Raw genomic sequence first — 24492 nt, 5'->3', positions numbered from 1 at the left:
ATCTTGTACGCAAGGGCTGCATTGGTAACATCTGTATTTAGACTTAACATATATTGACATAATGCTGTTGCAAGAATTATAGATCAACATCATGCCACCTACAAACGCTAGGATTTCCAACATTTGTGATTGGAATTCTATTTTTGGTCTCAAATATTTCGAACATCCAAATTGACTATGTTCAATGTCCTTGAAGATAGGGTGATGTGGTAGTTTGAGCAAAAGACAACTCAAGGCTAAAATAAAAGCTACTAATATGAATATCTACCTCTTGGATATAGTGCTGACTTTTTTATCGATGATTTCGTCACTATTTCGCTCCATTCTTTGGTAAACTGTGGCTGCACTTAACTCTTCCAATTCACGCAGTTCATTTGTATAGTCTTCAACAAATGTTTGCTCTGTAAGTGATGGAAAACAACAAGGGTAACTTTAAAACAACAATTAACCCATGCGGTCTTCATATTTCTCAAATCGCTGACATTAGCCAAAATTTTAATGTGAAATAAATTCAAGGGCAAGCAGAGTAGTATTTTAGTTCAACCACTGTTGCCAGAAGAAAACTACATATTATACTTTTCAACGCAAACATGACAAAATTAGCAGCTTGATGCAGTGTGAAAACCCTGTCTTGATTCAACCCACTCTTATCCATAATAATTCTTATATTCGCTGCAATAATGAAAACCTTATATCTTCTTAAATGATGATTTCAACGTAAGTAGTTATACGTTATGCTGAGGAGCTTAAAGGGGAGTCTTTTAGAAGCGTTAACTTTTGAAGTAGTGATAACCAGTTTGTATGGATAATTAGACAAATGTAACCAAAAAAGAAGAGATACTAAAGCGGTTTGCCATAGTGCAAATTATATTGTAGGTGACCCTCCATAAGTTTAGTTTTATAATTAGCTACTTGATGTTTATAAGCCTTGTTGCATAAGTACCTGTCTAATAAGACGTTTTATATGTTATTTAGAGTAATGATAGATAAAACTCTTTTGTCAAATCTGGCTAAATTGTAATATTTAAAACTAAGTTAAATGTTTGCCTATAGTCTGATGATATATTAATTTCACTATAATGCAGTATAATCTGTGACTCAGATGAACAACGATATAATTAGGAAGTCAAGTCTTGTCCAGTATAAAATATATAAGAAGTTTTTTAGACTAAGCATGATCCAAAAAGCACAATGGATTCAAGACCGTATCATAAGTTTACTTGACTATAAGACATCGTTTGAGAAATAGTGACTAGAACTACTTGAAGGCAATACGTAGATCTGCAGCCTATGTACCGAGTTTTATAACTGGTACTGTCAGGGTGAGCGAGTGCGTCTATCACGCAAACATTATATCAGTCTGAAGTCTTGATGAGCGAAATATCCAGCACAATTAGTTCAAAGTCACACATATAAAAATGCAGTCTGAGCTTTATACAACTTGTATTTGACTATTATCCCTTAAAGTGTTTGTTGCGAGAAAAATCAGGCTACCGCTAGAGGCCTCTAAGCACTTGACGCGATATATGTTGTTTTACAGGTCGGTAACAGTATACTCATCTGAGTACTTCCGCTAGCCATGTATGGTTGATTTGATTGGTGTGTGTGTGTGTGAATGTGATTTGGATTTTTAACGTAACTTTAGCAATGTTCCAGTCATAATGCTACAATGTCTGCAGCGTGACAGTTGACAGTGATGTCTGGCACTGGAGCATCATGCCGCAGACATGTAGCATCATGTCCCACCTAGTCACATTATCTTGACACCATGTCGGCCAGTTCTAACACTAACCTCTTAATGCTGAGCGCTATGCGAGGCAGGTGTTAGTGCCATTCTTATAAGCCTTTGGAATGACTCGGCCGGGCTTCGAACTTCTGACCTCCCTCATCCAAGGGGGACGCTCTAATCACTTAGACCACGGGGTTGGTACGAATGGATATAAAACTATGGATCTGGTTTAGTTTCAACACTGCATTATTTATGAAGTTCTACTTCAGTTGATGGTTTCATTTGGCCAATATTAGCTAGTGATAGCAATGAGGATAATGAACTTGAAAGTTTTAAAGTATATAAGATTATTGAAGTTGGCAAAGTGTTACTAGAAATACCAATTAATAATTTCTGCTGAATAAGGATCCGATGTATATGTTGGAGGGACAAAAACAGACAGATTGCATGCTGGTCAACCCTCTATTTACAGGCATTTCAAAACTAAATGGAAAAATGGAAATACCAAGCCTAATTAGCATACAGCTATCTTCAAAGTATACTCTCAAGCAATGCAGCCTTGAGGAATCATGTGCTACAAATTATATACAACCTAACCTATAAGATTAATGGAATAAATATGAAGCAAAACATAAAACTGAATGGTAGGATACTTATCAGTCCCACTATGACACTGATGGACATTAAAGTCTAATCCTGAATTATTAAAGGTATAACAAATATGGCATAATAGATAACAAAGCAATTATTAAGAAAAGTGAAACACCATGTTCATACGAATGAAAAATAATATTATGCGGCAATACTTATGAGTTGTTGAACACAAAAACAAACGTTAAGAAACTGAAAATTCATTGTAAAATGTATCCTTGGTCCCAGTTTATTTTCTTAAGCCCATTCAAAATAAATATATTTTATTTTATTTAATGCTTAAACTAGGTGTTGCTCAGTATTTAGAGCCTCGAACTCACAATCGAAAATGTGTGTGTTCGAATCCTATCATCTGACTAGCCTAGATCAGATAGCTCTGTACTCATATTGTCTCGGCACTAAATAACCTAATTTTGTTGCTGTGCCATAAAGCACCACAGAATCAAACAAACAAATGACTAACCAAAGTGCAGTAAGAGATTGAATGTATATATTTATATAAAGGTGCCTGTTCATCATTTCTGTTCTGTAGTTTTGTGCACATTAGCATCTTAAATAAGCAACAATGTCATTTCTTAGCTCAAAATAGCAAACACATCCTCTAAAATTCTTAAATTTACTTTTTAAGAAACACACATAGTGTGGAATTTTAAACCGTACTATTTTCCTGAGAGACCGACATATTTGCACTGAGACTGATAGAGACTGATCAGATAGAGACTGATCAGATAGAAGATACTATTCTTCGTTTTTGTTATCGCTGTCTATTGCGAAAATAATCTGGACTGTTACCGTAGCCTTTATAATATCCATCAATATGAATACAGATTTGGGGGTTTGAGTAATAGGACTAGATGTCCTGTTTTGCCCGTCAGCTTTTCAGTTGTTGGACACTACTGATTACTAGACACATTTTTATGTTACGTTTAAATAAGTTGACATCATATGGAATCATTTGGGCTCGTCCGTAATGCATTCCACGATCGCCGTGTGGAAAGACTTTTATATTGTAGGAATATGACAGGTGTGTGAATAGTCTTTGTAAAAGTTGGTACACAGTTGTGAAGAAAGATGGCTGGGTATTTCAGAAGTTTATCCAAACTATAATATTTTCTAAACTAGAACGTCCTTTATTATTTACAAATCCATGGATTTTAATAACAAAGTTTACAATAATTGACATAATTAAAATCTAGACATAAAAGACATAAAAGAGGTTTATTGTTACGATGTGTTCATCTGATATGAACCGATAAAGTAACCAAATTCAAACTAGTATCCACAAGTCTAAACTTTTTGCCATTTTATTCATGTTGCAGGTACTAGATTAATTTCTACAAAATACTTATATACAAGCATCGTGACAAATGTTTCATTGCAATTAACACAATACGATCAGCATGTGCTGGAAACTTGTGTCACCGATTCTGCTCTAAAGGTGTAATATGTTCCTTTGATTGTTTTGTTTTCTGAAAAATGACAGTGTATTCTAGAATATTTTTTCATCTAATTTGAAATAATTGGCGTGACTTTGCAAAGATAACTTTACTTAATTTCCTTTCCAATAATCAACCGTCATGTCCTTTATGTTATATTCGCAAAATTGTAGATGGGTTTTTTACTTTAATGTAACTTGTACCTTGAGTCCTACATTAACCCTTCATTTATTTGAGGGATCACAATGTAGTAGCTGAATAGATTATTCTACTTGTAAAAGATTACTCTAGTAATTGATAGAGCATATTAAACGTTTGTGTGTTCTAACATTAGCAATAGTTTTGTTCAGAAAGCGTGAAAGTACTTGTGTTACATCCAGAACATGATACAAAATATTAAAATAAATATGTCCAATCAAAAGTCTTTTTTATTTGCTATCATGCTATAACATAATATAGCAAAGTATATCCTTTAGGTCTTGTTGAAAAAGTGTTATTTTGACACCCCAAATGAGGTAGCAGGTATGAGCCTCGTGTTTATTTTTTCACATACAAATTAAGTCTCTACTTTGGTTTATTTTTCTTTGAGCTTTGAATTGGATTCGTCGGTCCTGATTGTACTCTTCCTTTTACTGTACAGAAGCGAAATTGCTTAGTTTGGTCTTGAAATTAATGGCCAACATGATTTGCATTTTTATACATAACTGCTACAGGAGCAAATAGCAAAAAGTCATCATGACAAGCACACCAGTTTCTTGGCGTTATAACAGTATACTTTAATCGTTCATGAGGCCAGTTCTATTTACCTGGGCTGTCTTGTTACAAAAATCCATACTACCCTTTGTATTGTGAATTGATATTATAAAAGAGAGGTTTGTCTGTATCATCTAACGATTATAAGGAGCTTCTGATATTTGTCAATGTTTTACGTGAATGTACACTATAAACCAAAGATAATAATTGATGACACATAATAATGTTTTAAAGACCGGAAAATAAATAGAGATACATGTTATGTTGTACTCTGTTAGGTTTCTTTATCTTTAATCTGTTTGAAACCTCGTACAGTTTATTAAACATTAGTTGGAAATCCAAAGTCACATTAAAATTTCATGGTTGTGTCAGATTTAATTATTGTAATGTTGTATTTTTAACTCAAACGATATGACTTTTTTATTTGGATGAAAACTAATATTCAAAGATTTAAACTAGAAGGAATGTATATGTACATATTTGACCCTGTTTGTGAGTAATCTGAACATTTCGGTGTTCTCCTTTCAGTAAACAAATTGATGTTGAAAACGATGACAACATACCTTTAACAGCAATTTCGTTTTTGAGTTAGGTCTCTGTATAACTCTTGAAAATAATTGTTTTTCTCATATTTGAAAACATTGTAAAGTCAAGTGCTTTGCTAACTCATGATGGAGAAATAATTTATATAAGTGCATATAATATTGAATGTTCGAACATTTCTACCTAAAACAAACTGCCTTTTCAGGGTGATAATATATGCTGAAATGTCTGTATCTCTATTTATGACAAGATCTGAATATCAAAACGTTCTCTTTCTAGGAGGGACATTTTAAATTACATCATGAATGCGTTTATTTATTATTACGTTAATTTTACAGAATCTCCAAAGACACATGCCCTTAGCTTATTTTACGCATTTTTAATGTTGTTGGCAGTCTTGCAACTCACACTATTGTCTAAATTTTCCAAACAGTTTTAACTGGAAAATAAATATCACCGCAAAAGAAAATGAAATGAAACAATTTTTACAAGCTTTGTTCCAAAAAATCGATGAAATTGATGGCACACAATGATCCAATGACCAGATGTTTTAACATGTGTCCAGTACCAAATCAAATTATCTAACAATTTCTATAATTTCATTAAATACTATAACTCACATTCGGGATGTCTCAGATAATATGATGCTCGATACACAATGAAAGATGGTTCTTTTATCCTGAGCTTTATTCTGACTCACGAGAAACGAATACAGTTAGGATCAAAGAAAACGAGCAGACACCACAAGTTTTGCTTATGCTACAATGTCAAGAAAGTTTTATATGCATTATTGTTTAATGCAAAAACTCATTCGCACAGGTACTTGTCCTTAGCTCTACTAGTTTAACGGGATACTTGTATGCCTCTGAATATAACTAAACACTGTGGAGCACTAATGAACCACCCATCCTTGCACTGGTGCAACGGAATACATCCGTCGTTATGACGGACTTAATGGAGTTCGCCATCTTAACTTTCCCTATTTATGCAGCAAACATTTAGCCGCAAATGATTTTGGTTCATTTGACAACAAAAAAAAAATGTGATGGGAGTTTGGGGTCCACCCTCACCCGGGTGTTAGGCGGCGGTACTCCTAACCAGTTAGGCCATGAGACTAGCGGTCCAGGGTCCATAATGCATTTTCTTGGTTGTCCTTATGATCCTATTATGAGATGGAGACATAAGCACAAAGATGATAGTATGCATCTATGTATGTATGTATGTATGTATGTATGTATGTATGTATGTATGTATGTATGTATGTATGTATGTATGTATGTATGTATGGATGCATGCATGCATGCATGCATGCATGCATGCATGTATGTATGTATGTATGTATGTATGTATGTATGTATGTATGTATGTATGTATGCATGCATGCATGTATGTATGTATGCATGCATGTATGTATGTATGTATGTATGGTGAATGCATATATTTACATTGAAATTATATTTATAAAACGTACATGTTAAAATAATCTTACTGAAAGCGTTTCCTCTTTGAGTAAAAGCCGATAGAAGACAGAGTTTGGGACATTGCATTTTCCCACATGCAAAAAGCGAAATCTGCACTAGGTAAACCAGTAAAGCAAGGGGTTGTGCCAGCCATGATTTAGTGTAGTACTCGCATATCAAGTTGTATCGACGCATGCTATAATGCATTTCTTCCTGTTGTTGTACCTTCTCGAGTGAATAACTGCAAAAGATGAAAGTATTGGTTTAAAATTACAGACGAATCGTAAACTTTGTTTCATTACCCATTGCTATTTTGTGAAGACGTTTGCAAAACGATGTCATTAAAGAGATCTTTAAGTTTGAAAAACTTTGTCATCATTACTTTACGTTACTAGATAAAGTTGAAGACGATTGTAATTTTACACAAAATAATAATGCAGTTAATGAAATAATTGGAAAACATGTTTCTGCACTATTGTATACACACACACACACACACACACACACACACACACACATATATATATATATATATATATATATATATATATATATATATATATATATATATATATATATATATATATATATATATATATAGCTGGACATATGCATGGATATATGCATAATTCAACAAAGTCAACCTGCTTCACCACCGGTTGCCGCTGCACTGCAAGCATAACATTCGAATACCAAAAGTGCAAGAAAAGCTGACATACTTAGGAGATAAGGTGAGTATTGAGATGAGAACAACCGTTTGAATCTGGTATTGCTACTTAAGCGATTGACTATGTTCATGCAAAAGCACAGAAATCACAAATACCTTAATTTAAATTGCAAACTCCTAACCATGTAAAGACACTGGACAACTATCAACAAAAATGATTCCTGTAATCGTAGCGGTGTTACAATTATTTGGTCACTCTAAGGTTAAAGCAGACGTTGTCCTTAACGTTCATTTGCTTGTGCTGCATGACAAGGACTGATTGAAGACGACTAAGTTGTTCATTCATATCGGTGCCTGCACATTACTGAACTGCGAACATACCAACGCCATCAAAGATAATATCGTTAAGCCATTGAAAAGATTACATAAATATAATAATTCAGGACTCTCAAAAGATTGTTCATGTAATGGTAGATATCTCACAATATCATCTGTTTCGTGCACTCAGTTAAATACCAACACCAGCGTGGGTCCCGCCAAGGTCAGTAATAAATGTAAAGAATTTGGATAATCGAGTCCACTTTGATTTGCTTTTGCTGAGTAAAATGAAACAAACAGAATATGTATCGCGCTGTGCATGGGTAAGAAATCTTGCTCTGTTACTTATCCGATAAAAGGAAAACAGGAGTAAAATGGTTCCATGCAGACTTTTTGTGTTTGAGTCCCAACAACTACTCACAAGCGATGACTTTTACTGTAATGGTATTAGTGACAACCCACCGCGGACGATAATGCCAGAACCAGGTAAAGCGTTCTCAACTTTACTGCAGTACAATGACAGTCTATTAAGTCATCTATGCGGACTTTGAATGAATGAACTCGGAATGCGCCTAGCTCTGCTTATAAAACGCAAATGTTTCCAATAACGCCCTAAAAATGCAGTCACTGAACAAATTCCATGCGGATTCTGTTATACAGTAGTTCGGAGTGACGGGCAAAACGAACCACCAATTCTTCATTGCGCCCAGGGTGCGCCAGACCCACTGGAAGTGTTTCTTAAATTTACGGCAATATGGATTTGATAACAGCTTAATTCACCAGCAAAAATATTTATGACCAGAGATAACATTCGTGAGTTCTTCACAGCCACTCATTGCTGAATACAACACATGTAGTCTGCCGTTGATTACGTACCCCAGCAAAGGAAATATCCCTATTATGATTTATAACCTGCATTGGTACAATGTTACAATGGTACAAGCAGAAAAGTAGGCACAACTACAGCTCATTGATTCTTTAAAGGTTCTGAAATTGACATTGAACAAATGGGTGATCAATCTAAAGACGGATAACATTGTACTTACTCGTCAATACTATCCCCAGGGCACTAGCGGCGCCTCAAACATTGACTTGTTAGCGAGAAAAGGTGTGTAACTGTACGATTATATGGGCGAATGGGACAAATTTACTGAAATGCAGGCGCCAAAGATCGAAGCGTTCTATTCATTGCCGTCACATGAAGGTATTTTGGAAAATGATTTCGCGCACGCAAACAAGATTGCTCCGCATCAAAATCTGTATCTGCCCACTGATGTGTGGTTGTTCGCTTATGTGTTTGAAGAAATTTGTGACATTGTCATGCATATGTACAAGTTCGATTACCAGGCATGGCGTGAAATGCCTTGTTGTCCAAAACCAAACTCGACTTGGTAATGGTACATCTGTTTAGAGAGCGATCCCACATCGTGGCGTGATATCGATGGCCAGTCACAGACATGGAATCCAAACGACGACGGGTATGACCATGCTGTCCGTAGTAGTTATATGTAGATGCCAAAATTTTAAAAAAAGTGGGAAATGAAATGGTTGGTAACTTATTGTGGATTGTTCATGGACGTATTGACAATCAAAACACGTGCGCGATTATAACATCAACAGTGATCAGGGGTTCTTCTTTGTAGTTGATCTAGAATACAGGGAACATTTACTTTATGCACACAACTTATACGTTGACACCTCAGGCACCTTGCACGTGGTTGTCTCCGTACTAGTGCGCGATCTTTGATGAATTCGGACGCATATACACTCTACCTGCAATTGAGTATGCGTATAACCGAAGTCCATCAAGTGCGTGGATTTCATCATCACGCTTGTGTAGCACCTAATATCCAGATGAATACGGATCTGAGAACAAGGGCAAAACATGAGCTAAGGAAGGACTTTTTCAAGCCCATGAAAAATTTTGTGTTTGCAAAAACCATAGAGAATTAGAGTCGACCTTGTATGTGATAGCAAACAAGACAGATTTTGAAATCTCATAGCAGACCCGGTTTCTGATTCTCGTAAGATCTTTGATGGTAGACTTGTTGTCGTTCACATTAAACAATCAAATCTGCAGCTGACAAAACCAATCAATGTTGATTCGTCCGTGTTAGTCTTGTCAAAGCTGATTATGTTCTATATGATAAGATCATTTATCTGGATCGTGCCTAGATGATGTACACCGAAACTGCATATTATCACAGATAAGTTCACGCAAACATGGCACAGGCATGTTTGATAAATGAATCTAACAATAGCAGACATCCGAAAGACCATCCGTTGTTTCGTGACACAAATAAAATGGTTGTTTGCATGTAAGACGATTGTTTGGGTAAACTAATCAAATAATCTGTACGACAGAGACCTAAAATGTTGTTGGTGTCTCCAAGAACTTTAAAAAGTAAAATGTATTCGACGAGTTATTCTGCAGAAATATTTCAAACACAACATGTACGTAGAATGTCTTCGAGACCGACATACGTTCGCACACACGGCAAATATGATTCGGTGCCAAAAACATCGCTTCGGTGTTTACCGATGCACTAAAGGGAGTCTGTCCCAGTTGATACCAAGCGATGGATGCTCCCGAACTACTTACGCATTTTCCAGTCTTGCTGCTGTGAATCAACTTATGATTGATACAGACTAACGCTAATAATGCTGGTGCGCTTTCGCACAGAGAACGAATACTAGCGCATCATAACCAATCCTGATGGAAGTTCTGTATTTGCAGGAACTACTTGCATTTTGGGTGGTAGGTTTTGGTCCACCCACTGACGACCCCAAATGACAATGCGCTGGTTGTCCTGGAGTATCAATCATTTCGTAAAAGGTAAACACATTGAAGGACCATATCGGGTCAGTAACACGGCGTTGTACAAATTCTAACTCTCTGGGTGCATACAAATACCCAACAGACTTGCCTCTGAGCGCCTGCAATGGAGCTGGATGTGAATTTATTTTGCTAGTTAGGGTAACAGTCTCTTTTCAAATCGCATTGACTGGTTTTAAACCAACCGTGCGTGTGTCTTCATTGTTCAATGCTCATATGACTTATTTAAGTTGTGCTACACATATAAACTTGTGTACCGGGCCAACAATAATTGTATCCAGGGATGTGTTTTTCATAATGGTATTTATTCCAGTTTGTCATCAATGAGGCCGCTGAGCAACGATTGTCAGATTCAGTGATTGCAAATCTTGTATTGGGGCGTGCATTACAAAAGATATTAGACAAAGTTAGGATTTGAACTGGACTCGCCTGTGTTAGTGAATGGAAGTAAACAAGATTTTCAGCATTACGCATACCCAGGCAGAGATTCCAATCAATTCAAAATAGCATTGCACGTGCAGGAAACGTCTGGATTGTTCGTTGCATGTGAGGCAATTTCGGAAGTTGCGGAAAAACCTTGCACAGAATCATGCTGGTTGTACCGATCATTCTGCCAATACATCGATAATAACACTAGAACAGCTAGGATATTTATCAAAGTTAGATCTGATAATGTGTATTCTCAGTAGTATGCAATTAGGCAACCTAGTCTAAACGCTAACCCTGCTAACGATGCTGATGTACAAGACTAACGTCACTTTAAATAGTGGATTAGATCAATGCAAAGGACAACTTCGTGGAGCCTCGCTACGATTTTATTTTGCAAATCCTCTCAGTCACATATTTAGGTCTAGTAGAGATGTTGGCAAGGTTATTTTTGGGATTAAACACACAGTCATATTAACCTGCAAGAACAAGAATTTTAGCGTGCTGCAGCTGCCACTGATGGTAAAGTTGTATTATAAACATTCGAGTTGCGGATGAGTGTGTTATTCATTTCAATAATTACAGAATGGCACTTATCGTGCATGCTTCAACGCTGTCTCTTCCTGCACAGATGCACACCCACCAACTACTATTCATGTGCAATTTAAATGGCAAATATGTACTAAACATGGTCATAGCGCACCAATCATGTGTTTGTAGGGTTTCAATGTACAAAATTGAGACACTGTACCGATGTATTACTTTTCACTGGAACACCTGGAGCTGTTTAAAGAGTCTGTTGTGGACATGTATTTTCATGCACGTGTTGGTACGGCTGGTACTGCTGGTTATCAATGATACATTCTGATACAACTCTGTTTTGGTGTTTGCTGATGGTTGAACGAGGGTGATCAATGCTCATGTGAGAAATTCATATTTGAACTTGATGCATACGTATTTAAATAATAATGTATTATCACAAAGTGAATGTCGGTCGTATTAAAATTCAGGTGGACAAAATGAAAATGAAAGAAAACAACTATTGTAAGGTCACATTGAAACTTTCACCGGCAAAAACTAAATGGATATGTTCCCGTGTAGTAGACCCATACACAACATTCACAGTTTAATGCTGCTAAAGACATTAACACCTCGGCATCATTATAATTATCAATACCAGAGGTGACACAAATGCAAACGACCAGTGGAATATTTCCATTCCTTGCAGTAATTCCAACTTTGTTGGCAGCAGCGGCTACAGCGGTTTCAAAAGCTTAGGCGTTAGTTTTGTCGGAACTACATCAGGAATTGCACTGAAAAAGGCGGTGGTAGGTAACATCTTCGAATACCATCTGGCAGAGGACTTCAGTTACCCGGTATAGCAGGCACAAAGTCGCACCATTAAGGAATCTTGATTAAAAATCAAACATTTTCGTGGTGTCTTTATGCGAAATGAACTTACATCGACGGTGCCAAGCAAACTTGAAACCGCCATCGTCAACCTTAGTTTAATAGCAGGACCTGACACTTATTTGATCCCATACCTGGTGACACCTCAACATCGTTTGTAGTTTAACTTGTATGGACTTGCACCACCAAGAAATGTCCATTATTTTAACCGGTCATAATTAACCTGGATAACAGCGTTTGTTCTAATCAACTATACCAGCAATACTCAGTTGGATGGGCCCATAAGATGCCATAGTGTTCTTGAAGCGTTACAAACACTTGAGGGTTCACCAACCCCACAAGAATTTACTGATTTCACATTAAAGTACGTTTAATATTATATAAATGACAATTAACACTTGTGAATGTTACACAGCTCGACGACGTTTTGCTGATGTGGATCTGAGCTGATTTGTCATCAAAGCCGATTTAAATAAGTTAGCTAATCGTCTTGTTGTTGGTGCTGACACAGGTTAGTTTCTTAGTTTTTACAATCAAACTGATATACTGCAAACGTCTAACGTTGACATTCAAGATATCATTTTTAAGTTGAACCGGGCTATCGAGAATGACCTGGAAATCACTGACAACGCTTAAACAGAGATAGCAGCGTGTCGGCCACAATTATTAAAGAATACATTGATACGGCCAATGGTAGATTAAACCAAGACGTAGGTGAACAGATCGCTAACATTACCGCACCACCACGCGTACTAAATTCGTGGAGATTAATTCAAGGAATATTATTCAAAGTAGAAGAGGAAATATGACCAGGTAACCTTAGTAAAAGGTCTATATATTTTAGATCATCTTATTGAAAAGGGTTTGAACCTAAAGAAACTTCAGATTTTAAAGGTGCGGAAATCTGGATCATACTTGATTGTCATAACTGGAACTAAAGATGTGTGGGACTCAAAGGAAAGAGAATATTGACAAAATATAAGCGGCATCTTGATCAAGATCAGGTAACATTAATATCATGTATTAACATCCCGCCAGAAATGATTTAAATTTTTACACAGGTACATTATTAGTATCGTTAGTCACCGGTAATGAATTTCAGTGCGACTCACTCTACGTTTAACTTGAAGGTTGTTTAACCCTCTTTGGTGTTTGTGTTTAAGATTTTATCATTATATATACAAGTAATGGAATCTGACCTCGGCGATATGGTTGTGTAGTTAATCGAAGGTGTGCTGGAAACAACTGACAGAGGATGATAACATCCATAACAATATTGCTCCACTTCTCGAAGAATATCTACTTGAAAGTGATGTTACCAAACCTCCTATGACCTGTCATATAGTTTTGTTGAGGATAAAGTCGAAATTGCTCGTTGGAAGCAAGTTGGATGTACCATTGGTAACTCGAGGAATCACGGCTTCTGCACATGATAACGCCCAAGCGCTTAGTTACAGCAACAGATGCAAGAATACTCCGGGATTCTTTACAAAAGTGCTTCTCGCAAATATATCCACACAAGTTACATTCACTAGCGAATAATTTTAACCAGAATTGACTCATCCTAGAAAAGAAGGAACACAGCTGTTATTCAGCAACGACGCATTTGCTCGGGAAACATTCATTGGACAAAGACGATCGTTAGATGTAAACGTGCTAGGCATAATCGGTATGGAGCCTCAGATTTACCGATGTGAGGAAATAATCGAAGCGGAATAATAGTTGCGATATGAAATTACCAAGAGAACCGTGCTGAAAGTGAAATACAAACGCGCGTGTTTGGTCGTATATGCTATTGTTGGTCTTTGTGTGACCGGAGTCGCATCCACAACATTCATCTTAGGTGCACCAATCGGAATTATTGTTGGAGCTATATCGACAACAAACGGTGTCTCTGGAGGTGCTAACAAATTAATTTGGATACAATTAAATTCACATGGCGTGTTTATTCAGACCCTGCAGCTTCCCAAAGCGGTATCAACACGAATAACAAATTATTTTCAGTAACTATCGAGGATAAATTAATTAGCGTGGCCGCTTTGAAGCTGTCTTGGCGGAACTATAAAGCCACTGACAATTCTGAGCACAAATAATAAACCGCCTTGAACAACAGACTGTAAAAACTGAGTTAAACAATCCGCATTTTCTTGTATGCTGAAATGATTAAACTTTCGTATATATCTTTCATTCTCGATCATTTCTTTTTCGAGTTGGGAGCCTGGGAGTATTGATAGGTAACACGAAAACCATATACAGCTGTAAGATCGTGGATGATTAAAAATGCCTAACAAGTACTGGTGATAAACCTTTTTTTAACTTTTAGGTCTGTTAGTTCTGATATACGTAACAGACTATATCCCCGATGGGTATTCATTTTCTTGGAGTTATTAATGATAAACATCAAAGGATTGCGAATGGCATATTAATCGCTTCAAATATTGTAGTGGATAGAAGCTGTGTAGTGTATCAGAGACCCAAAATATCTCAAAAGGCAAAAGGCTGCTTTGACATTGCTATTTTAGTGCATCCAGTATGCAGTTATCGTTGTTAGATGTAACAATGATAGAAAATCCGATAATAGTCTCTCTACTGATGGTCAAGTGAAAGAAACAAATATTCACCTGTAAATGAAATATTCTCCTTCTCATCACAGGTCATGTAAAACAATATTCATTGAAGCCAGAGGAAAAAATGCCTAAGTCTCATTTGAGACGACTGTCAATTAAACAATCCTTTGATTGACACAAACACATATTTCCAAAGCAGGAAAGCGTTTGAATCTGTTTTAGATAAACCCAATATTCTTACTCAGAATGATGTATAAGCACAACGGAATGTATTAAGAAGAACATGATTTTTTTTTATATTACAATATAATCGTTCATTTATACAAAGGTACCTAACCAAAGAAATCAGTATATTCCTTTAATCAGTCTGTTCATCTCTATATGCAAAATGGCATTCCATTCAGCCATGATAAATAAGAATTCTTCGTTGTCTTGGATTATTGGCTCTCAGGTACCTACTTTTCTACTATACCTTCAATTGCATTTTCTCACCAATTTAGTACGTTTCACTTATAAAATGGTACATTTTTTACAGATATAATATAACCCTTGCGCTAAGTATGATTGCATATGCTATTTAATATACCCCAGAGGACACTGGTCATAGAATGAACATTTTCATTAGGGAAAAGTTACTAACATTCCTCCTAAATGCATGTTTAAATTGGCAGAATGATATTTTCAATACTTGGTCTGTCACGTTTGTTGTGGACATTGCGAATGCCACGTTCATTCATTTGCATGTCTGAAAGTTTCATTTGTGACTCAGTAAACTCGTCCAATTTGTTCACTTTATCATTTGTACTTTCAAATAGATGAAAGAGCTGGTTTAGTTCATCCATAAACAAACCTAATAAACTAAAACCTAAAGTGTCTTATACATGAGTGTACATGGATTGTTTACAAAGTAGTTCCTAATATGCTATACTATTTCTACGCACACGTGTCGTGGTTTTCACTATCGTAGAATATTGCGCGATTCTGACAATGTAAAGTGAACGGAGAAGAAATGGAATATAATTAGTAAAAAAATGTCTCCCACACAAGATAACCGTGAGAACGTTAATTGGTATCATTTTGGAAAAATATTTAAATTGTTTCCATTTATTAAGCACACTAGATTTTTAGCGCACTCAGAAGTAATAAGTACTTTTGGTAACTGGAGTGAGGTTTGTTAAAGGATACTCTATTAAACTGCACGTATAAGAAAGATCTGAATCATATGTTGTCGTTGACAAAAATTACAATAATACATGTTAAAAATATTTATATTATGAAGTGAATCAGCATCATTTCTACACGCTGGAAAACATTTTTTTATAATAATTTCTGCCAATAAATGCTTGATGGAATAAAGTTCTAACTTTTCAAATCTTTTGTTTATGAACCCAATACAACCATGTCTGCATTAAACTTTTATAAACTAATTATATCATAGGGTTGAAAGTGAGACTGTTATCTTAAATGAGATATGTACACTTTACACAGATATTAGTTGCGCATATTAGTTTCTCAGTTTATGTATGACTATAAGTAGAAATTGCCATTTCTTCCAACGGTATGTATAAGTAACCAATATCATGTCTACGAACATTAACCTTCATATGCATGTCGAAGCAGAAAAGGTTCGTTTTACACATTTGCCATTAAGTAGAAGTTTGCTTCTGCTTGCTTTTTCAAAACAAGTGTTAAATCTCTAGGTTTGTGAAGAAGAAGACAAAGACAAAGAACAAAACGAGATAAAGAAAAAAGAAAGAAAGAAGTAAGAAAGAGGGAAGGAAATATAAAAAGATAGAAAGTGTCTGAAGGCATTACTTTCAGTAATATAATTATTTCTTAAAATAAATTTATAGCATAAATTATTTTATAAAAGAAGCTGTGGTAGTTCTCATATTGCCATTGTGTAACTGTGTATGTTTTAAATTTATGATTTATAATACCTGAATGTAGCAATCAGCAAACTGAGAAGCATGATGTTAGTCATTAACATGTATATCCCCATCATCACTGACGCAAAGTATTGTCTAGCCTCTGTAGGACAACGAGGCACGGTCCCATCTCTATACACAGCTGCATCGTTTGAACAGTTGTCTGCACCTTGTTTAATAGAACAAAGTTTTAGTTGTAAAACAAAAAGGGCTTCGGTGTTCCTCTGAGAAGTTGACGCTGAATCTGAGAGTTTCAAGAAGCCGACAAGTGGTATGCAACCAATATAAAAATCGTGTAATTGGTCTCGTTACATATAAATGATTTAAAAAATATGAAATGTGGAATATGTTTTACAAATGTTGTATGATGATGATTCAATGGATTTCAGCATAATGGAAATTCCTTCAGATGCGAATATCTCCAGTAATGTTTGTCCCTGATCATTTCGTTTTTTGAACATAATATCTTTAGAGGGTTATATGGTTTTATTTCCAATTTGCAGGATGTGGTCAGCATCATTAAAAAATAATGTAATAGTATTAATGTCACTCGGAGTGTTTCCCACAGGAACAAGTAATTCTGCTACACCAAGAAAAACACGATTAATATATGCAATTACCTTTATTTATTGGATACAATATTCAAAACTTCCGCAAACATCTGTGACATATAGCTTATGCTTCAAAAATGAAAATTTAACTTTATTAGGTCATGGTATAATTGAAAGTTTTATATTATAAGGTAAATGACACTCAGTTACAAAAGGTTACCATCCTCCTTCATATATGCATTTTCTAATGATTAGAACAGTTACACTGATATAATTTTAGCTTATCATTTCTAGAGTTATTCGGCAATTACCATATCTTCATAAAATATTTATTCTGTTCGCAATTTTAATCAGAGACAGGGCAACTGTCTGTTTTTGTTTGGGGGGGGGGATTTTTTGTTGATCGGATTTAATTTTTTCTATATTTATTTTATATTTCTAAATGTCATTGAACAACTAATCCTACATTCTAATTGTTAATCGTCCAATGACAAAGTTAAGTTATTTATATATGTCTTCTGTAGATAACCATAAGTCCAGTTCATCCGAACTTCAGTTTGTATACAAGATCATTCCTTTCGAATCATGAATGATGTTTATCTCATTGGCAATTTTTTAAAAAATATTGTGGACCATTTAGTTATTTGCAGCTTGTTAAGAGCACGCTTCGATTTCAAATATGCACTTTTAATATATTTCTTTACATGGTCAGCAATAGCACCTACTGTAGTTAAATCCATATTGTGTACCTTATTCAAAGACCCTGTTGTAAGCATGTTATATCAAATCAGCCATTCTTGACATTTGGATAAATTATTGCTAATTCAAAGATGTCATTTTGTTTTGAGAATCGACAACACATTTTGTGTGAAATCAGAACTATTTATATCGATTTGAATATCTAGATTCCAGAGTACTATGTCAAATTTAGTGAAAATGCGCTAAGCTGTTGTCAAGAAGGACTGAGTATCTCCAATCTTAGAAACAGACGAGAATTATATTTTGATTGTTCCTGCTACTGCTGAATTATTAGTTATTTTATTTTAAATGAAAGAGATTCAGTTAAGACCACTGAATAAACTGATTGAACAGGTGTAAAATAGAGCTGTCAATCGAGTATGGTCTAATCATTATGTTGTATATAACTTTGATCAAATATTTGGTTGGATGTTTATTTGTTTTTATAAGCATGTTTCCATGAGACATACAATATACACTAAGGCATCCTACTGCACTGATCTGAGAGAGGAGAGAAACCCACAACTCTTGAATTATTAATCCGATGCTCGAACAATCAATATTTATGAAACATTTTCCATTTTGTCCTGATTGTTTTATTTCATATACCCTATATACAAATATTGAGCATCATTAGCCATATGTTGTATGAGAAAAAATTGAAACATATTTAGCAACTGTTCAACCCTTTCTAGATTTTAATATCTGCCACTCATTATTTGCACATTTTGAGATCGTTACTTTTTATCATGCATGACTATCTAGATTTTGGAATGTTGCATCTTTCTTACAAATATTACCAAATGTTCTTTTTAAGTGTACATAACTTTAAATCAGTCATACGTAGCCGGGATTATGCTGATGTGGCATCAACAACATTATATCAACAAACATGGATAGATATTTGATGTGTTTAACAATATTCCGCTACTAAACAGGTAACCAAAATTTCACCGTCCTACCTGTCTACCTACCAACAATTATACATCTATACATGCATAGATACATGCATACATATCTCCATACATACAGACATAGATAGATACATACATACATACATACATACATACATACATACATACATACATACATACATACGTACATACATACATACATACACACACACATACATACATACATACATACATACATACATACATACATACATACATACATACATAAATATATACAGCACCGCTCCGGTGGCCCAGTGGTTAGAGCGTCCGCCTCGGATGCGGGAGGTCGTGGGTTCGATCCCAGGCCGAGTCATACCAAAGACTTACAAAAACGGTACTAACAGCTGCCTCGCTTGGCGCTCAGCATTAAGAGGTTAGTGTTAGGACTGGTCGGCCCGGTGTCAGGATAATGTGACTGGGTGAGACATCATGCTATATGTCTGCGGCATGATGCCCCAGTGCTAGACATCACTATAAACTGCCACATTTTAGACATCGTAGCGATATGACTGAAAAATTGTTAAAGCTACGTTAAAAATCCAAATCACATCACACATCACACATAAATATATACATACATACATATATACATACAATGACATATAGATACTTGTTATAAAGGTAAAGCTATCATTCATCTCACTGCATACCTTGAATATATTCCAATATAAGATCTCCATATATATTCCAATATGGTTGCTTTAATATGGCCATCACGGTGTCTGTAGTGAGCTTGGTATCAGGGTACAAGATGGCATAGAATGCAATTGCATACACCAAAATAAAAACCCCTACTATTGCAGCCAATAAACCCAAATCCCAAACCTGTGAAAAGAAAGCATAAGTCTAACACATGACCCTCTTTATTAGAAACACATATGTGAATAAGTCTTACTTTGAACAAGTAAATCTTTGCCATTATAAATCAAATAACAACATGAATTAATGTTTCAGAAAGAGATACATTCGCAAATAATATTCATGTTTATCTACTAAACACTGTAGTGGATAACTAGCAGTTAATGATCACATTTTCAAATTCAAGTTAGTGTACAATTGCCATATATTAGACGCAAAACGTAGTTGATCAAAACATTTTAATATCCTAATTAAAAATTCAACAAATAAAATGAAAGCACCAATTTATTACAATCGTCTATAATATAAGGAGATTCATTAAGACTATGTTACGTATGTTATGTTTTTCAAAGTTTTCAGGGCTTATATTTCTATTTAATTTTTTGAAGCACTAATAAATGGGAAAGCGTCCTGCTGTGGGGAAAGCGTCCTGCTGTGGGGAAAGCGTCCTGCTGTGGGGAAAGCGTCCTGCTGTAGGGGAAAATGCTGAAAGTTCTTCGGTTAATTTAGGCAACAAAGCCTATCGTAAAGAATAGTGCAATAGTGCCGAAATACCCACAAAAACAAATGAAAGAATGGAAGGATATTATTAAACCTTCCCCAATAAGAAAAACAAATTCTTTCTGAATATTTAATACAGCAAATATTACTTCTTGTTACGACTAATAATAATCCTTGCATTAGTTTAGTTTTTTCTTTCATTTTGCTGAAGAATTTGTCTGGTAAAGGTGTTTTCAATGTAACATTATCGTAAATATTTACAAATGTCCAAAAGCTCAAAACCTTACTGTTGTTGTTGTAGGGTTTGACGCCATTTTCCAGCACACTATAGGCTATACAGGGCGGCCAGTATTAATGGTGGAGGAAGAACGCGGGAAAATCCCCGGAAAGAACCACCGACCCACGAGAAGATTCTGGAAGCTTTCTCACATACCCACATTGGTTGAATCCGAAACTCGGACCCACACAGACAGAGGTGAGATGGCAGTGATCCGTAACGGACAAAACCTTAGTAGATCACCGTTTGTGGTTATGTGTACCCAGTTGCACACAAATCATATACTGCAGCAAGAACATAATCACAACACACGTTACCTAATCCTAAGCAAATTCCCGGGACTATTCTATGCAATTTTTTTCCAACAAGATACAAATTTGGATGTATCAGTATGAATATGATCTACATCTGCATGTTTACGATTGACGTTATCCGATATGTTGGATAAAAGGAGAACTTTAAACCTAGTAATAAATTACAAATGCTATGTTATAAATAATTGGCATCCATTAGTCTCGAGAGAAGATGGAAGTGGTTGGTGGTTGTGCAGCGTCTGCTGTGGCCATGTTGTCCAACACCCGAGTGGCAGTCCTTGCTGCACTTCCTGTACTTGAAGGTTGAGTCTGGACTATGTTCGCCTCACAAGAGAAAACCGACGCATACTCGGCATCACTGGAGCGATCGAGCAGCAAACAGCGAGGTGCTTGAACATGCCAAGATTCAAGCATGGTCACACTCCTTCGCCAACGTCGCATCAGTACGTCGGCTGGATGACGGGCGGATCCCCAAAGACATTCTTTATTCGAAACTTGCCTCTGGCAAAAGGTCGATCGGACGGTCACATCTCTGCGTCAAGGATGTCTGTAAGCGCGACATCAAAGCCCTTGACATCGATGTCAACACCTGGGACGAGCTTGCTCTGAAAAGGTCCAGCAGGCGACGTGCTCTGAGCACTGGTCTGAAAGACGGCGAGGACAAGTTATGCTTGCTAGCTGATGAAAAGCGATCGCGGAGAAAGAAGAAGCAGCTCCAACCCAGGTTTCACTCGCGTACAGGAGAGTGCCTTGTACGCGGGCACGGCACACGGAGATCTTAGTGATCAGGGTCAGCATGCTGATGTTCCACACTCTCTGCGACAACCTGGAGTAGGTGATGCATTTTCAATCGAGCTTGCTGAGCTCAGGATCGAGCGAGAGGTTGTTCGTGATGGTAGAGCCGAGGTACGTGATCTGACTGACTACCTCAAATTAATAGTTGTTGATGATGATTATGCTTGAGGGGTCCGCGTCCTGAGCCATCACGTTTGCTTTCTTTAGGCTGATGGTCTGCCCAAACTCATCGCATGCTTTAGCAAAGCGATCGATCAGGCGCTTTAGCTAAGCTGCTGTGTGAGTAGCTAGAGCAGCATCGTCGTAGATTACGAATGATATATAATAAATAAGGCCAAACAAACATGCCAAGCATTTCGCTGGCATGTGGACAATCTGTCAATTCATTGGTTACAACATGGAAGCTTCATCCAACAGTTATATGCTTAAACCACCATACGTGAATTTTTCTTATCACTTTGATTTGTTTCAACCAACTCGAACAATTTAAAATTAATGTAGCATTATTACTTTCATGTCTTTGCTGCATTTTCGAGAGCAATTTAATTATATGTATCCATCTGCTTTCTGCAGTGAAAATTATATCTCAGTTGTTAAAGTGAACGCACTGCTACATATTATGCCAGTCTTCTGGTAATGCAATAGTTAACTAGGTCACGATGATCTCCAAAATGCATTGTAATTCTAGCTGTCGTCTTGATGTGTTTGTCCAATTCACCATCCTTATGCATATACTTGATCAAATATTTGCATTTATTCTAGTGTTTGGTTAGTTTTCTAATACATATTATTACCGCGTCCTAATTTTTATAAAATGTTGCCTATATTTGCCGAAAGGAACCTGTGGCGTTTATGTTTGCCTCTGTGCATGAAATTTATTATCCCCTAAAGAAGATCTTGTTATAAGTTGAAATGTGGGAGAACTTTAACGTCCCAGTAGTTGTATCCTTGAAAGGCATTCACATGAAATTTGATAAAAAGTGTAGTGGGTAGAAACTGCTGTCGTTGTATAATATTGTGCTCTGTTTGTCTACAGTATGCATTGGCCTGTGTATGAAGAAACTTTACGTCCGATATAAATTTGACATTGTGCTGCTTTCTTAGGAGAAAACCAAGCCGAGCATATTGTATTTTCAATATAAGCGTCCATGGAATATCTAACATTTCCTTCATATTAGATGAATATTCTGGTCTAATAGTATGAATGTCACGATAGTTTATTCCCACGTTGTCACATGTACTGTACAATCAAACATCTTTCTGAAAAGATATGTACTCAGAACAATATCTTGTCATTAGCATTTTAATAATCCGGTTATAAAGTGAGGAGGACTGGGTATGAATTTGGTACAAGGCTGCATCATTAACTTTTGGTCACAGAAATGCAATAGTTCAACGTTCAAAGACAGTTTAACATGGTTTCGGTCCTTTAAGGAATCTATACATTTCTATGGAGGCAATCATAGTTGTTAAAAATAGGCCAGAAATCTCGACATTTGAATATTGCAAAGTATTTTGTACATATATTCACTTTAATCAATCACACAATGTTTGCTCTTAACTTTTTTAATTATTTATATATTACTATTTTACAGTCTATATCACACATCGTCCGCGGCGTAACTATTATTATTATATGCTTATTTTTTTTACGTTAACTTTACATTGTCAGAATCGTTCAATATTTTACGATATTGCACATATTCATATTGCATTCACGTGCATAAAGGAACTACTTTCTATTATAAGCAAACAATAGACGCAGACGCCAGCACTTTTGATTTGTAAACAAATCATATACACTCGCGTAGTAGGCGCTTTACGTTTTGGTTGATTAAATTTGTATCTGGATGAAGTAAAGCAGATGATTCGTGGACTGCCACATTCCATCTGCTTTGGCACAATCCCAGTTAACTTGTTTGATAAAATGTTTCGGATTTAGGTTAGCTATACAGTTGACGCTAGAAAGGGTCCTTACAAAGAACATACGAGTGACAAGGGATAAACTGTCTTCTTTATCTGGTCATAAAAATGGCAAAAAGATATAATTACAGTTTTACATCCTGAATTTCCTCAAAATGTAATTTTTTAGTTCTGCAAATCCGAATTACATGAGTCATGTCATAGGTTCTTAATCTTGATTATACATTTCGAAATTGTACTGTAATGTCGAATATAACTGCAATTACATCTTATTTACTGTACTCAAAATGAAATAAACATTAAATTGCATAGCGTATTTTTGATAATTGCAATTGAAACACTTCATATGTTTCCCACAATACGATTTCAAGCATTCAGTGACAGAGACAGAAACACTTTTGCAGATGTAAACACGCTTCTACCTCGCTTCTTCAATCCGATGTAGTTCATGTGAAATTTTGACACATAAATCCAGTCCATAGTCACGAAATTTCGTAGCATAGAAAAAAATACCAAATCTATTCATTCTAGATCAAATGGAAAAGTTGTTGCAATGCGCATTCATTCACAATAAGAATCGAAATTTCAAGTTTAGCAAGACAAGCCTTTTTCTTTCAAACGTTATGTCGAGCGTGCGACTAAGTTCAAATTTTCCTGGGCGGAGCTATGTGCGCAGTAATAATGCTGTTGTTGTGTAATGATATATTTAGTTTGGAATACGACATTCAATCAATTACTTTGTTTCTTGTAGTGTATTTTGTTAATATAATTGAGCGTTAGGTAGAATAAGAACAAGAACATATAATAAAATGCTTGCTGCATTTGTCACAGAATAAGGCAAGAAATAACTAGGTT

The 24492-nt window shown here is 35.9% G+C and overlaps 1 protein-coding gene across 1 annotated transcript in view; it reads right to left on the bottom strand.

Annotated features, from left to right (window-relative positions):
- Positions 1 to 24492, bottom strand: part of LOC149773236 (transient receptor potential cation channel subfamily M member-like 2) — a 110050-nt gene that overhangs the window by 17800 nt on the left and 67758 nt on the right. Inside the window, exons 12-15 of the mRNA XM_089946573.1 lie at positions 19620 to 19794; positions 16737 to 16893; positions 6602 to 6813; positions 269 to 401 (exon numbers count right to left, since the gene is read on the bottom strand). Coding sequence (XP_089802699.1) covers positions 269 to 401; positions 6602 to 6813; positions 16737 to 16893; positions 19620 to 19794 — 677 coding nt within the window. The remainder of the gene's footprint in view (positions 1 to 268; positions 402 to 6601; positions 6814 to 16736; positions 16894 to 19619; positions 19795 to 24492) is intronic.

This window comes from Sinohyriopsis cumingii, unplaced genomic scaffold, assembly GCF_028554795.1.
Source record: "Sinohyriopsis cumingii isolate HCF-2022 unplaced genomic scaffold, ASM2855479v2 utg000792l, whole genome shotgun sequence".
Lineage (NCBI taxonomy): Eukaryota > Metazoa > Mollusca > Bivalvia > Unionida > Unionidae > Sinohyriopsis > Sinohyriopsis cumingii.
The sequence above is the reverse complement of the archived record's forward strand: the minus strand, read 5'-3'. Positions and strand labels throughout refer to the sequence as shown.